The sequence below is a fragment of the Remersonia thermophila genome, chromosome 6, assembly GCF_042764415.1.
Source record: "Remersonia thermophila strain ATCC 22073 chromosome 6, whole genome shotgun sequence".
NCBI classification, from domain to species: domain Eukaryota; kingdom Fungi; phylum Ascomycota; class Sordariomycetes; order Sordariales; family Chaetomiaceae; genus Remersonia; species Remersonia thermophila.
The window spans coordinates 2,066,350-2,079,833 of NC_092222.1; the positions used below are offsets into that span (position 1 = coordinate 2,066,350).

The 13,484-nt window shown below is 59.9% G+C and overlaps 1 protein-coding gene across 1 annotated transcript; it reads left to right on the forward strand.

Annotated features, from left to right (window-relative positions):
* Positions 1-745: 745 nt before the first annotated feature.
* Positions 746-3,457, forward strand: VTJ83DRAFT_6746 (uncharacterized protein; the record flags this gene model as incomplete). The annotated part of the gene is made up of 5 exons (XM_071013491.1): positions 746-868; positions 950-1,195; positions 1,437-1,536; positions 1,642-2,665; positions 2,749-3,457. The coding sequence occupies 5 exons, from the start codon at positions 746-748 to the stop codon at positions 3,455-3,457; spliced, it is 2,202 nt and encodes a 733-aa protein (XP_070864373.1).
* Between the last annotated feature and the right edge of the window lie 10,027 nt (positions 3,458-13,484).

The window sequence follows — 13,484 nt, forward strand, 5'->3', positions numbered from 1 at the left end:
CGGCACGGCACGAAAGGGGGTCGTTCGTTCCGCTTTGTGTCCTCGCCCCGCCCTCTTCTTTCTTCGCTGCTTCATCCCACAACCCTCCATCATCAACTGCGCGAAACTCTGCTGCTGGCCTTTTTCCGCGTCTTTTCCATCCATCCTATTTCATCGCGCCGTTCCAGCCATCACCTCCATCAAGCCCAGGACCAGTAGCCCCCAGTACATGAAATCTCGCTGGCGTGGAAAGGAAAGAACAAAAGAGACCTTCCGCTGCTGCAAGAACGCGTTGAAGATTGGCCAAGGAAGCTGGTGACGAAAGCCTGGTGCACTGACTCGCCATCTGAACCACCAAGCAGCACCGCGTTGAAGATTGTCCAAGCTGCTGGTGGCGAAACCCTGTGCACTGAGCTCACCACCTCATCTCAACCAACCACCACCAGCTCCGCGTTGAAGGCGGCACAGTTCCTCTTACTCGCCCATCGCGACAAAGCACCCGCCCGGCTGGGCTCTACATCATCGATCCGAGCCATCGTAACCCGTTCGTCGCGCGCCTGCGAAGGATTGCATGAAGGAAAGAGAGGCCGTGCTTGCGACGCTCTCGGGGCTTCACTCGTCGAGGACCACCTATTTCCCAGCCAGATGACGCAGACCCCCCTGCTGCCTGCCACTCTGACATCCACCTTGCGTATCACGAGGGAGCGAGGGTCACGCGTATCTCCAAGATCCTGATCAGAGAGCCTTGTGCTGCTGGTCCATCACCATGGCATCATCTGTCGTAGCCGAGTTGGAGGCCGGCCTGCAGGCCATGGCCGCGCTGAAACCCCCCGGTGTGTCGGGCTCGAGAATCACAAACATCACGGCGCTGTGTGTCGCCAACGTCCAGGTGAGCGCCAGAACGATCGCGCCATTCAGGCACCGGCCAAGCGCCGTACACCATGCTGACCTTGCCTGTCTCCCTCTCCAGTACGAATCCGTCATCGTCCAAAAGCTCTTCACCCACTTCAAGAAAACCCCAGGAACACACAAGCTAGGAGTGCTCTACGTCGTAGACTCTGTAACGAGGAAATGGCTGGACCAGGCAAAAGCCCAGGGACAGACCCCCAGCCTGTCGGCCCCAGACGGGACCTTCGCCGCAGGGGTCCATAGAGTGACAGAGTTGATACCCATCCTGATGAACGACATCATTGCCACGGCCCCCGAAGATCAAAAGGTACGCAGAGAACATGCGCGTGAATGCCATCTGATTCCTGGCAAAGCAATGTGCCTGCCAGCCAGTCAGCCGCCGTGTGTGTGTGGCTCGCCTAGGTAGACGCCATGCGCGCTCAGCCTTGCCGCCGTCCACGCAGTATCCGTATTCATCTTTATCGTTGTTGTTGTTGTTGTCGTCGTTGTCGTCGTCGTCGTCATCATCGTCGTCACGGATAAACACTCACAAGCATGCTTGCGCGTAGGAGAAGTTGAAGAAGTTGATCGACATCTGGGAGAAGGGCCAAACATTCCCTCCTTCCATGGTCAGCACATTCAAGGAAAAGCTGAACGCCCCTCGACCAAGTAGGTTCACTTTTCCCCGGTTCTCGCCTCCGCTCCCGCCCTCGCAGCCTTGTCTGGGCGCACGTCCAGGTAACCGCCGTCCTCTAACCACACCCCTGTCGCCAGATGATTCGACAACACCGCCTGGCAGCCCTCCCCCCAACCTTCTCGCCTCGCTGGGGATTGGCAGCAAACCACCGCAGCCGCCGCCGCCGCCGCCGGCAAGCTCTGTTGTGCCAAATATCATCCTGGACAAGCTTGCTAGCATTGCCCGGCAGAATGCGTCGTCTGCCCAGAGTAAACCCAACCCGACCGCTCTGGCTACTAATGCGCCTGCTTACGGTACGCCTGGCGGCCCGGCGGGGAGCGGTGCGGCCCAGCCCGCTCCGGTGCATTACGGAGCCCAGCCAACCATGCCGTACTTGCCAACGTCTCAGCCGGCTGCACAGCCTGTAAATGCTCCAGGACTGCCCTATGCGTATCCTGCCGCGGTCCCGCCCGCACAGCCCACGGCTCTGCCTGTCCCGGTGGCGGCGCCTGGTGCTATCCCTCCGCCGCCGCCGCCGGCCGCGGCTCCTCCCGCCGCAAGTAACTCGGCCGCGGCGACGGTCCAGCTCATGGCCGCTCTGGCTGCCCAAGGCATTCCCTTTGACAAGATTGCCGGCGTAATCCAGATGATGACCCAGGCGGGCACCATCCCTCCAGCCCCGGCCGCGGCGGCACCGGGAGCGCTGCAGATGCCCCAGCCCACTCAGACAGGGTATACGACCACTGCGCCTCCCGGTCCCCCTGGCCCGGCCCCGTGGGAGCCCCCGCGGCATGATGACGCCCGGGACCGTCCCGGTGGCTACCATGACGGCGCGCGTGGCCGGTCCCGGTCCAGGTCTCCGGGTCGTTGGGATGGCAGGCTCTCGCCCAGGTCTCGAGCCAATGAGCGCGGTGGCTATGACTACGGAGGACGTCCCGACGACAGGGGCCGCCGTGGAGGACCCATGTCCGAGTACCGCCAGAGGTCGCCCCAAGGTCGTCACAGCGACGGATCCCGCGACCTGCCACCGCCGCAACTCGAGAAGCGGATCGAGTATGATAACAGCCTTCCAAGCGGCCACATCAAGGTGTATAGCCGGACCCTCTTCGTGGGTGGTGTAACGTGAGTTTGAGTCCTCATCCCGGTCCCACGTGGGTGGGCATGGCTAGAAGTTGGCGTCCTGACAGTTTCTCTTCCCCTGACAGTTGCACCGAGCCCGAGCTCCGCGAGATCTTCAACCGTTTCGGCCAAGTTCAAACCTGCATCGTCAACCGCGAAAAGCGCCATGCGTTCGTCAAGATGTACTCGCGCAAAGACGCCGAGAACGCAAAGGAGCGCATGGAGGACCCTCGGAGTCACGAGTTCCAGCTCCGAACCCGCTGGGGCGTCGGGTTTGGCCCGCGCGACTGCTCGGATTACCAGACGGGGATCAGCGTGATCCCCATCCACAAGCTGACCGAGGCGGACCGGAAGTGGATGCTTACGGCCGAGTATGGTGGTTCTGGCGGCCGGCCGATCGTGTCGGGCCTGTGCGTCGAGGAGCCGGACATCGAGATCGGCGCCGGAGTTTCTTCCAAGGCCATCAGCCGGAGGATGCAGACGGATAAGAGTGGGAATCACGGGCCCAAGTCGACCAAGCCGCACAAGGGAGAAGGCGAGGATTCCGGCCCCGGTAGTGGCAGCGGTGGACGCTGGAGGCACAAGGAGAAGCACCGTGACCAGCGTCGCGGCGGCGGCGGTGGCGGCGGCGGCGGCGGCGGCGATGAGAGGGGTAATAACCATGACGGTGGAAGGGGTGGTGGTAAGGACGACGAGCCCATCGTCATGGATTTGCCGGCTGGTATTACTATGGGGCCCAACGGCATCAATTACCCGCCAAACTTTGCGTTTGGGGCAGCCGCGTCGAATCCTTAGGAGGGACGGGAGCCAGGACCTCACCCGTGAGGCGAGGTGGAGCGGTCGTGACAAGGACGGGCGCGTTTTGCTCCGGGGATATGGAGCTTAATGGAAGCTGTAAAGAAGAAGAGGGGGGGGTAAGGGAGGAAGAGGAGGATCCGGCGCAACATGGAGCATCCGTTCGTCCATGGGAAGACAGGAGGAGAAGCGAAGCGTTGGCAGTTCAGCTAGCCGTGGCTACGGGCGACATACATATGATCGGGCGGGTTTGCTTGAACTTAGGTTGGGCACGGCGCCTGGAACTGGACCGGTATGGATGGAATGGGCGGTTTACTAGAGAAAAAAAGTTGTTTGAGTCGAGATGGTTCAGGAACATCCCCTCCCTCGACCAGCCTTGGTTTTGTCCTTTCACGGGCCATTGATCGCTGCCCTCGAGGTGTTTACTTCGCCACGAGCTGTATACAGTATGGTTTCGGCGAGCTTTTGCTCGTTCTGTCATGGATGTCGCGAGAGCGATTGGAGGCGTTCTCGTCCCCTTCTCCTGCCCATGAATTCCGACGGTAGCTGCGATGATACTAGGGACACACATGATGCGCCGGATCGGATGTCGACGAAGACCCTCGCTGCCCGAGATGGGTGAGAGGGCCTTCTGAGCGTGGTTTGTCTCTCTGCCTCTGGCCATTGCTGTCGGGCACGGGCACTTGGCTCTCGAGCTTCTCGTTCCCGCCTTGCTCTCCTCCATGGACCAGGATGTCTGTCAGAGGACCTTGCGAGAGAGAGAGAGAGCTCTCGCTGCGGGATGAAACGGCATCCTGGAATCTTCCAGGGGTTGAACGTCCCCAAGGGCTCAGATCATTCTGGCAATGTCTCCTTTGAGCATCCATCACGGCTTCGTTGGCCATCCTTTAGCAAGCCATTGCAGGCATGCTAGGCTGGTCCCTTTATGAATAGAGTCTTTGGCCATTTGCAAGTACATACGACCATACCCACCAGAAAGCACGGGATCCCGTCCGCTCTCCCCTAGTTAAGCTGGTGAGGGCCCGAGTAGTAGTTGGGTCGGTGACGACCAGCGAATGCCGGGTGTTGTATGTTTTTTTTCTCCTTTGCAGCCCCCCCGTTCTCTCTCTCTCTCTCTCTTTTTTTTTTTTTTTTTTTTTTTTTTTTTTTTTTTTTTTTTTTTGGCAACGCCTTTGTTTTACCCTTGCCGGTAACATACACATAGACTCAGTTGCGGTGTAGAGACAGCCAACCATGTCCCTCCGGCTGTCGGAAGACCTCCTGATATCGCAATACGAACGTCATGCCACATTGATGACCCGGTTCTATTGAGTCTCCAGTCAAGTCGCCCTAGTCCATGCGCAGAACTTTCCATAGAAGCGAACCATCCAAGACACGGATCCCCCGGAATGGCCTCAGGGACGGCGGGCTCCAGCATTTCGCGCGGCCAATGAAGCTGTTCATGAGTTAACGCCGGTCCATCCCGCTGCCTCCAAGCTTCTCCCTGGATCGCCCGCCTCAAGGCTTGCCGCATGAGCCGTCACCGACCAAAGATGATTGCGAACGAATGGGGAAAGGAGAAAGAAGGGGTCATTTCAGGATCCAAGGTAACTAGCTACCGTCGTAACACTCGAAAGGTACCTTTCGTTTGTTCCCTCCAGGCAATATTCCCGGTGTCCACCCTCTTGAGGCCGAGAGTCCACAACCAAGCTCGGGTCCATCCCGACTTTTCTCCCCCCTTGGGATGAACTGGCCCGGCCGGTTCCTCCATCTGCCGTAATTGCGATTGGAGCTCCTTCTTCCCCCCCACCCCTTTCGAGCACCTTTTTTTTTTTTTTCTCGCGGTTCCATGCCATGGTAAACAATGCGACAGCCTGCTGTCGTGCCGTCTGGCGAGCTCAGCGGCGGGTTCCCGGCCTGCTCGACAGGAGTTTTCTGGTGGTATGAGGCTCGGAAATGAAAGCGATGCGTTCGGCGTCCCTGGGTGGGCCCCGCCCCTGGCCGATGCAGCACCGGCTCTGACAGCACGTCCCGGGCCGAAAGCTTGGCCTGGACCTTAATGCGGGCTCGCGATCGATGACAGGACAGGAAGGACGTATTCCCCGCTACCTTCTATGTATGTATGATGCGCATACTTTGTTCATCTACGCTGTACGTACTTGTACGTCGTCATCAGCGTATCGGTGCGTCAGCGGATGTATCAGGGGGTCCAGCAGAAAAAAAAAATAACGAGAGCCACCAGAATCCCGAGCTCCGGCCGGCGAGATTGCAAGAGGGAGAAGAAAACGCCGGTATTGTGAAAATTTCCGACGCGTCCGCGATCATGGAACGGACGGACGAACGAGGATCCTCCCGAGCTTTGGCCGCCGTTGCCCCTCGTCCCTGGGGCGCGCTGCACCCTGCTGCGATAAGAAGTCCGCCCGTTGTGGTATTCCCTCACGAGGTTCCCTCCGCGGTCTGAGGCAAGGCAGTAGGGCGCGTCGAGCCGAGGAGAGACCCGACAAGGCGGCGTGCCTCGTCCAGAGCTGACGCTACAGCCTCTCTACTGTGCATGTATGCCCCGACGAGGAGCATGCCCCTTTGTCCGGACTCTCTGTCCGGAAGACCGCGATGGTCTGGCAGGGTAATTCACCCTAACCAAGAACATCGCTGTCCGTCCATAGGGCAACACGTTCGATCCATGGGTGGGCTGCCGGGAAGTAGACGCAAACATCGAAGGTTGGCCCTGCCAGATAGCTATGGTTGCCCTGGGATCGGCAATTCCTGTTCGGCAAGCTCCCAGGGACACTCCATGGCTTGCTCCATCGTTTCGAGACATTCTCTGATGTTTCCACTCGGCAGGAGAATGGAAAAGGTGGATGTCAGTAGCCACGCGAGCCTCCAGGAAGTGCCGTATGGGCTTTGCACGCAGACCGTACTGTGTAAATAAGTTTGCAGTCTGCTTGATCGCGTTCGGTTGTCCGCCTCCACCGCCTGGAGCAGTCGTTGGTGGCCCCGGGGGTACGGGGCCGCTCGGTGTGTTCTGGGTTGGGTTTCTGGAATGTCGGGCACAAGCTGTGCCAGGATCTACCGTGTATGCATTGACGTTGGCCAGCCCAGCATCATACCACGTTCAACACCGGTCTTGCACGTTTTCCAAGAAGGAAGCCATGGGCGACATCCCCACGGGCTGCGTGGTCATGCCGTCATGTTCCTGAGCCCTCGCCGACTACGTACCACGGCAGCCGCGTGCTTCGAGAAACCAGGCCACGGGGCACGCTATCCACATGCCGCGGCAGCAGAGAGGGGTTCGGCATCCGACAGCGTGCTTCATGGTAGGAATGGTCGGGCCGGGTCGTCCATTCGTCGCATATCGTCAGCGGCGACGGCTTCGCGGCTAAGGCTAGCGCAGAGGGCGGTCAGAAAGGCCTCGGCGCGTCAGCTGTCCGAGGCTGAAACGATTACGGACGGTAACGTTATCCAGAACACGGCGAGGCTTTGCATCCCAGCAGAAGCGGTGAGGCCGATCTGATCATCACGAGTCGTGCTCATGATTTGGTGTCAGCTCACGCATCGGTTCACCGGGCAACCCTCCCCCCCCTCCCCCCCCCCCCCTTGCGGTGGAGTTGCGGCGTTGATGTTGATTACAGGCGTCAGGAACTCATTTCAAGGTGCGATTCGCAAAGAGTCGAGAATCCCCATCTCGGAGCCCACACCGCGCTGGGTCTTTGCTGTCTTCTGGTGGACTGGATGGAGCACGTAACGGGAGGAAACGGAGCGGGAAAACGCGTACCTGCATGAAGGTGGGGGAGGAATGGTCGAGTGTGTTGGACGAATGAGCGGCGCTCCTTACAGCCGACAACTTCCATCTTTGGACGGTGGGAGCTTGACGAGGCTCCACCGGCGGAGCCACCAAGTCCCGCTCGCGGCCTGGCGGCTTGTTTTGGGCCATGTGCGTGTTGGGGACTCGTCCGCCACGGAGCTGGATGGAGACAACAGACCCAACACGTAGCGTACACGTAGGCGGCGGAAGCATTGACTTTCGTAGGCACACGTGCTCCCTACCTCTGGATGGAAGCTCCCCGGGCACCAAGCATGCGAGCGGTGGCCCTTGCGCCTCCCGCTTCCAGTTTCCCCCCGGGAAAAGGGAAGATCCCACCCCTCCGGGACCAGCGTTGGCTGGAGACCCTCGCTTTGATTGCAGGAGCGTCGCTCAACCATCGACCGGCCCAAACGCCCGAGCACGGGCAGCCGGGCCAGTTGGTTTGGTGTTGTCGCTTCCAGCCGCCTAAAAATGGCGCTAGCGAACGAGAGGCACGACGCCGGCCTGGAGGAACAAATGCCAGCCGTGGTACCGGCGGGCGCGGGCGGGCGCAACAGGCTCTGATCCCCCCTCTGTCCCCCCACGCAGGCCGGACAAGCACGATGCAGCCCCCCTTTGCCGGCCCCAGCATCTTCCTTTCTTCCGCGTCTCTCCCCCGGCCTGTCAGAGCGGCCATTGGCCTGCTGCGAGCTGACGATGCAAGAGAGGAGTGATGCAGGCGAAAATGCGGGGGAGGCTCGCGATTGGGGCTCTGGGCTCGTCTTGGCGATTGGAGATGAGGGAATTGGCAACGTTCACTCGTGTCCTACGGTGCCAACGAGGCTGGAACAACGGATAACGGACGCCGTTCCAATTGATTCACCACGAGCGCGAGCGTGAGCGGACGCCCCAAGACCCAGCAGCGGGCGACGGTTGAGCAGGCATTCTCGTCTGGGACGAAGCGGGATTGGCCGTCGTGGTGAGCATGAAAGCCATGTTGGCCGGGTTGCTTTGATAAGCACAATTCGAGTGTGTAATGTCTGAGGACGTCCACAAAGCGGGCCTTGATAGCTAGCTCCTGGATTCCCACAAAACGCCCTCTTTGCGGCAAAGCCAGCCGAGCAATTGGCCGTCGACGGAAATGGAATAACTCACTATTTGGTTGGAGAAGCCGCGGACGGGCCTGGGACCAGCGGAGAAGCGCGACGGTTCCACCAGACATGAGGTGGAGAGCGATTTTTTGCTCGTGAGGTTCCGGCACCGTCCAAGTCGGGGGAGGGGGGGGGGGGGGGAGGGGGGGCCGCCAGGAAGCCTCGCTTTTCTGTGATTGGTCGATGGTGTCTTGGGCCATTGACTCGCTTTGGTCGCATTGACCAACCACACCGCCTGCCTTTGGCAATCCCCTCTCCATTGTCAGCGTCACGGACGAGATTCGATCGTTGCGTCCCGTTTTGACGGCGACCAACAGCACTTCATGAGATCCCTCCGCCCGGAAATGCGGTGGAAGCGGGATGGATGCCGCCGGGCTTGGTCAGCTTCCACCGGCCGTCACGTCCCGACCAGCCAACAAATCGCCACCGTCGAGACGGAGGAGAGATGGAGGGCATTCCGGCTGGGGCGGCTCAACGGCTGGCCATTTCTGGCAAGCCATGGGCGGAACACTTCCCCTCTCCCCCCCCACGCAGAGCCCCCAAACATTCAGCCGAACGGCGGTCGCCCGCAAGGGCCAACACACCCAAGACCCCTTCAGCAACCCGGTCGCGGCTGGACATTCCAAGGTGTGTCTCCGGCAAGGACACCAGGAAGGGGAAGGCGGTCAGTCAGGCTCGGTTTGCCGTAGTCATGGATTGACCGGCAGAATGAGTTCACGTCAGCTCGCGGGCTTCCATTACCTCATCCTTCCCGGTCCAGAGCACCCCAAGACTCTGGCGTGTTATGTATTACGAAACTCTTAGCGGGCACGGCGCTCTTAGCGGGCATCGCAGCCAACGGTCAGAGCTTGGCCGGCGCAAAGGCCGCTGCAAGCCGCCGCGATGACTCGCAAGAAAGAACCGTAGGACGCTGGAGTTGACGCCTTTGATGATTTCCCTTCTCATCAGACCGCCTTTTGCGCGATATTGTGTCCGCGCCGTTCTGCCCATCCGCTGTTCATCAGCCTAAGCCCGGCCGATCCGGATCGGCTGCAACGTTTTTTTGGGGGGGCTTGACAAGCCGGACGCAGCTCGATTCAGATCTTGGGGTACGCAACGTTAACATACGCTGCAGTAACGTACTTGTAAATGAAGCGGGGCGTTCACGTTAACGGCAGGTTGCAGCACCACAACATTGCCAAGCGAGACATGCCCGTGGGATCTCCGCATGAGGGGAAGCAGCGGTGGTGTAGCATAGTTACCTTGAAAAGTCGAAAGCGGCCCTCTGGGGTTCACATCTCGGCCTTGTCGTGTGCCCTCGTGGACAATCCAAGACAAGGCCAAGACGCCGGGACGGCTATTTCGGCGGCGGCAGCGTTGGCGATAGGGGTTGGCTGGATTGCGTGCGCATCAACAAGCACATCTAGAACTCTGGGCGTCTTGGGTTGTCTCTGTTTCGTCCCTCTCCAGCCACGGCAACCATCAATATCACGGGTGACACACACATTACACACACATACACAGTACTCACACCCACCCACCCACCCACACACACACACACACACACACACACCCATCCACCCACACACACACGCACATCACAGGCGCCGGCTTTTTCTTCATTCTGACCTTGTCAAACAACGGGTCCCATGCGTCGGGAAGACTGCCGGAGCGTTTCACCCAGCGCCACTTCCAAGACCAGGCCGTTCACGTTGCACACCTGCTTGTTATTTGTCGGTGTTGGAGGATGGCAAAGCTGGCCATGCACATGTGCACCTGGCATCCGGCCACGCCGTGAAGAATCAAAATGCTTTCCGACCGAGCCGGGCCCCCTCGCGCATTTTGCCATGGAGGGCGATCCGGCTGCCACATTGTGCTGCCCCGAATGCGTCGAGCGTTGATGTGTTTCCAGACCTCTCTATCAACGCTGCAAGAAGGAAAAGAAAAATATTTTTCTTGCTGATATCGCGCATCGCGCCCCGGAAGAGTCGGGGCGGTCGTTTCGCGACGAACATCGCTCGCCGGGATATGCTGGCTTGCCACTGAAGAGCGACGAGTTGGCAATGACGTAACGATGCGCGCGAAAGGCCGTCGCCTTTGCTCGCTCGTCCATCCATCCTCGGCATTACCGCTTCAGCGCGGTGAGACACACCTGCACCGCGGGCCAACACCATCCCATCGGCAACCAGCGTTGCCATCTCGCAGCCAGCAAATTTGTCGCCGGCTTGGGACGCCCGACGCCAGGCCAATACCGGCGCTGCCGGTCTGCGATTGGGAGGGTGTTGGGGTGCGCGAATTTGGCCGGCCAGCTTGTGCGAGCCTTTTTGTGTGTTCCATCGCACAATGCTCTCTCGCAGGCCGCGGCTCTGCGAGGCTAATGCAGCTCATCGGGGACGAAGCGAAGAGTTGAGAATGGGCGGTTGGTTGCACGCACCAGGCTCGTTTGTCCCCGCCAGAAGGCCCCGGCTTGGGAACGGCCATGGTGCTCCTAAATCGAGCGACAGGCTTGGTAAGACACGTCAAGAACAAATGGCTCCTTCTCCGCTGCCGTTCTCCTCTGCTGTCAGGCTTGGTCCCGTCGATGAGCCTTTCGTCTGTAGGCTCCACAATACCGTCTGCGAGGACAAACACAAAACGGCGCCCGTCCCACTGTTTGATGTGCTAAGCAATGTATGTACTGTCTACATAGTTACTGTGTACGAAGCCCTCGTAATATGGCTGTGAATCGCACCGGTCCCATCCAGGAAAACATGATGGCTCATTAGCGTGATCTGCCGGTCAGCAAGAAACGCTGGACGCCGGCTCGGTCTAACCACCGAGCGCCGCGGAGGTGAGCAGGTCACCAAGCGGCCTTGGCCAGGATGGGCGTACTATACACTACGTAAGCATTGGTTCGATGCCGCGCCGGAGGGACCAACCGTCGACAGACGCATGGGAGGGAGTGAGCCTTGACAACTTGGCTGTGGTTGTGAAGAGCAAGCAAGCCCCGGGGAGGGAAAACCGCTGCTCCGAGCGCGGCCCTGGCCCCCAGCTATCGTCACGAACGATGCGACCTCGCGCATGGGGGGGTCGGTGGTCTGGGGTCCGTGGCGGACTCTGGCTCTGCAGAAACACAGTTCCGTGCTGCGTGCGAGCCCGTGCAGCCTTTCGCGTTTCGCCAAGCGGGCGCACGGCGGGAAGAAACGCGCCACCGCCACCGTTCCCAGGTTTGTTACCGCTGTTGAGGAAGTTTGATCCTTCGCCTCCCTCTCTCTCTCGGCGTTCAGCGAGACCCATCCGTGCCTTTTTTTTTTTTTCTTTTCGTCCAATCGGACTGATAGCAGCCGGGGTTTTTGTGTCGGTCATATTTTTTTTTCTGCTGATCTTATCGGCTCTTTGGGGGAATCGCCTCGGGCGTATGGATTTTTCCTGATAGCACAACAGCCTGGACGTCAAAGCCAAGGGATGCGGCCAAGAGCCCGTGAGCGTCTGGACAGCATAGTAGTAACGTTAACGCTTTGTATAGTAACGGTACGAGACCAGAGCGTGCACGCAGGCAGGAGGACAGCGGGCGGTTCCCGCTGCCCACCTTGGCTTGCCTGCGCGCGTGCAGAATGGAAACCCTCGAGCTGCGAGCGAGCGAACGAACGAACGAATGAACGAAGGTACGAATGAACGAAGCCAGCCGGGCAGAAAATCCCGCAGACATGGCCGGTACGTTGGCGAGAGACCGTGGGAAGTAGTTTGGTGGGGCCCAGCTACCGGCGGAAGGGGTAAGGTACCTGCCCCACTCTCAGATTGAGGTTCTTGCTCAATCGACAGTTTTGCGCCCATGGCCCAGCGCTCGGCACACGGCCCCACAGGCAGCACCCTGGCTCGCCGGGATGCTTCCTGCCCCAAAAAGCTGGGGTGGGTACCGTGCAGTGGTGACGGAGGAACAGGGCGGGCGGCGCGCGCGCGCGAGCAAGCCAGGGAGCGAATCGCATCGCAACTTTGCGCATACAGTACGAATTGAGTCGGCAGGACTGGCCTGGGACATCCCGCGCCGGCCGCGGCGGGCACTCCGGGCAAGGCGGGAAGCACCTTCAAGACGCCCCCGGCAGCACAGTCCTTGAGAGGCATTCCCGCACTGCCCAGCGTTGCTCGGGAACGGCGGACGTTACTCTGTAATTCTACGCAGTACCCATCAGGTTCCGCATCAATCCAAGGGACTGACGTTTCGCTCATCAGGACAGGTAGGCAGCTGGAAGGAGGTGAGAGATGAAGGATATGAGACATTCGCGAGGTCGCCGTCGCCGCCCATCCAAGTGCGAAGTGTTCGGTCGTTTTACCAATGGGAGAGGGGGGGTTTCCTTCTCCTCGGGGCGCGAGGTGGGAGTGGCCAACCCTGTCGGTTGGAGCCGCGGCGCGGTCGAGGGAAAAAGCAGGCGAAAGCCCAGGGCAAGGCGCCCGCCAGGTCGCTTCGAAGTACCGGCTACGAAGCCGCTCCGCAGGCGTTGCAGCGAGGATAAGGTAGCGTTGTCACGGACAGGGACCAGGTGTGTCTGTTATTCGGGCAAGAGCCGAGCTTTTCAGGTCGGCCAATACGGTCCGTACGGCGTACTGCGTACAGTACCATCCATGGATTCCATGGGATCCATCCCATCCCGGGGTCCGTCCGCGAGCCTGGACATATTGCCCAAGCGGAGTCACGTTTTCTCGTCGGCATTGGAACGGGAAACTTGAAATACTCGCGCCGCCCTCCCCAAATCCCTCTGCTCTTCTTCTCTTCTTTCCCTCTTACGCACGAAGGTCCTCTCCTAAGAGTAACCCTCCCTTCGACGTGAGGTCTCGTCTACCTTTCCCTCTCGAGTCCGCCCTCCCCCCCCGCGCCGCCTTTCCAGCTGCGTGTTTGTGGGCAATTCCCCATTGCACCACATTGCGCACGCTGTCCCGAGTCAAGTCGAAGCCCAGACCCATCCCAGCAAGATTTCCTCGCTGTTCACGGTCCGGCTCGTGCGCGCGAAAACAAACCATTATAAGCAGTCCTACCCGCTCATCGGTCGGTGGAACGCTTCGGAATCGCAACACAACATCGGCTTTCCCGCCCTCCGATCAACCCCCGGAAACACCCCAGCGCAGCGCCCCCAGCCTTTTTATTTTTCCCCTCGCCAATAAG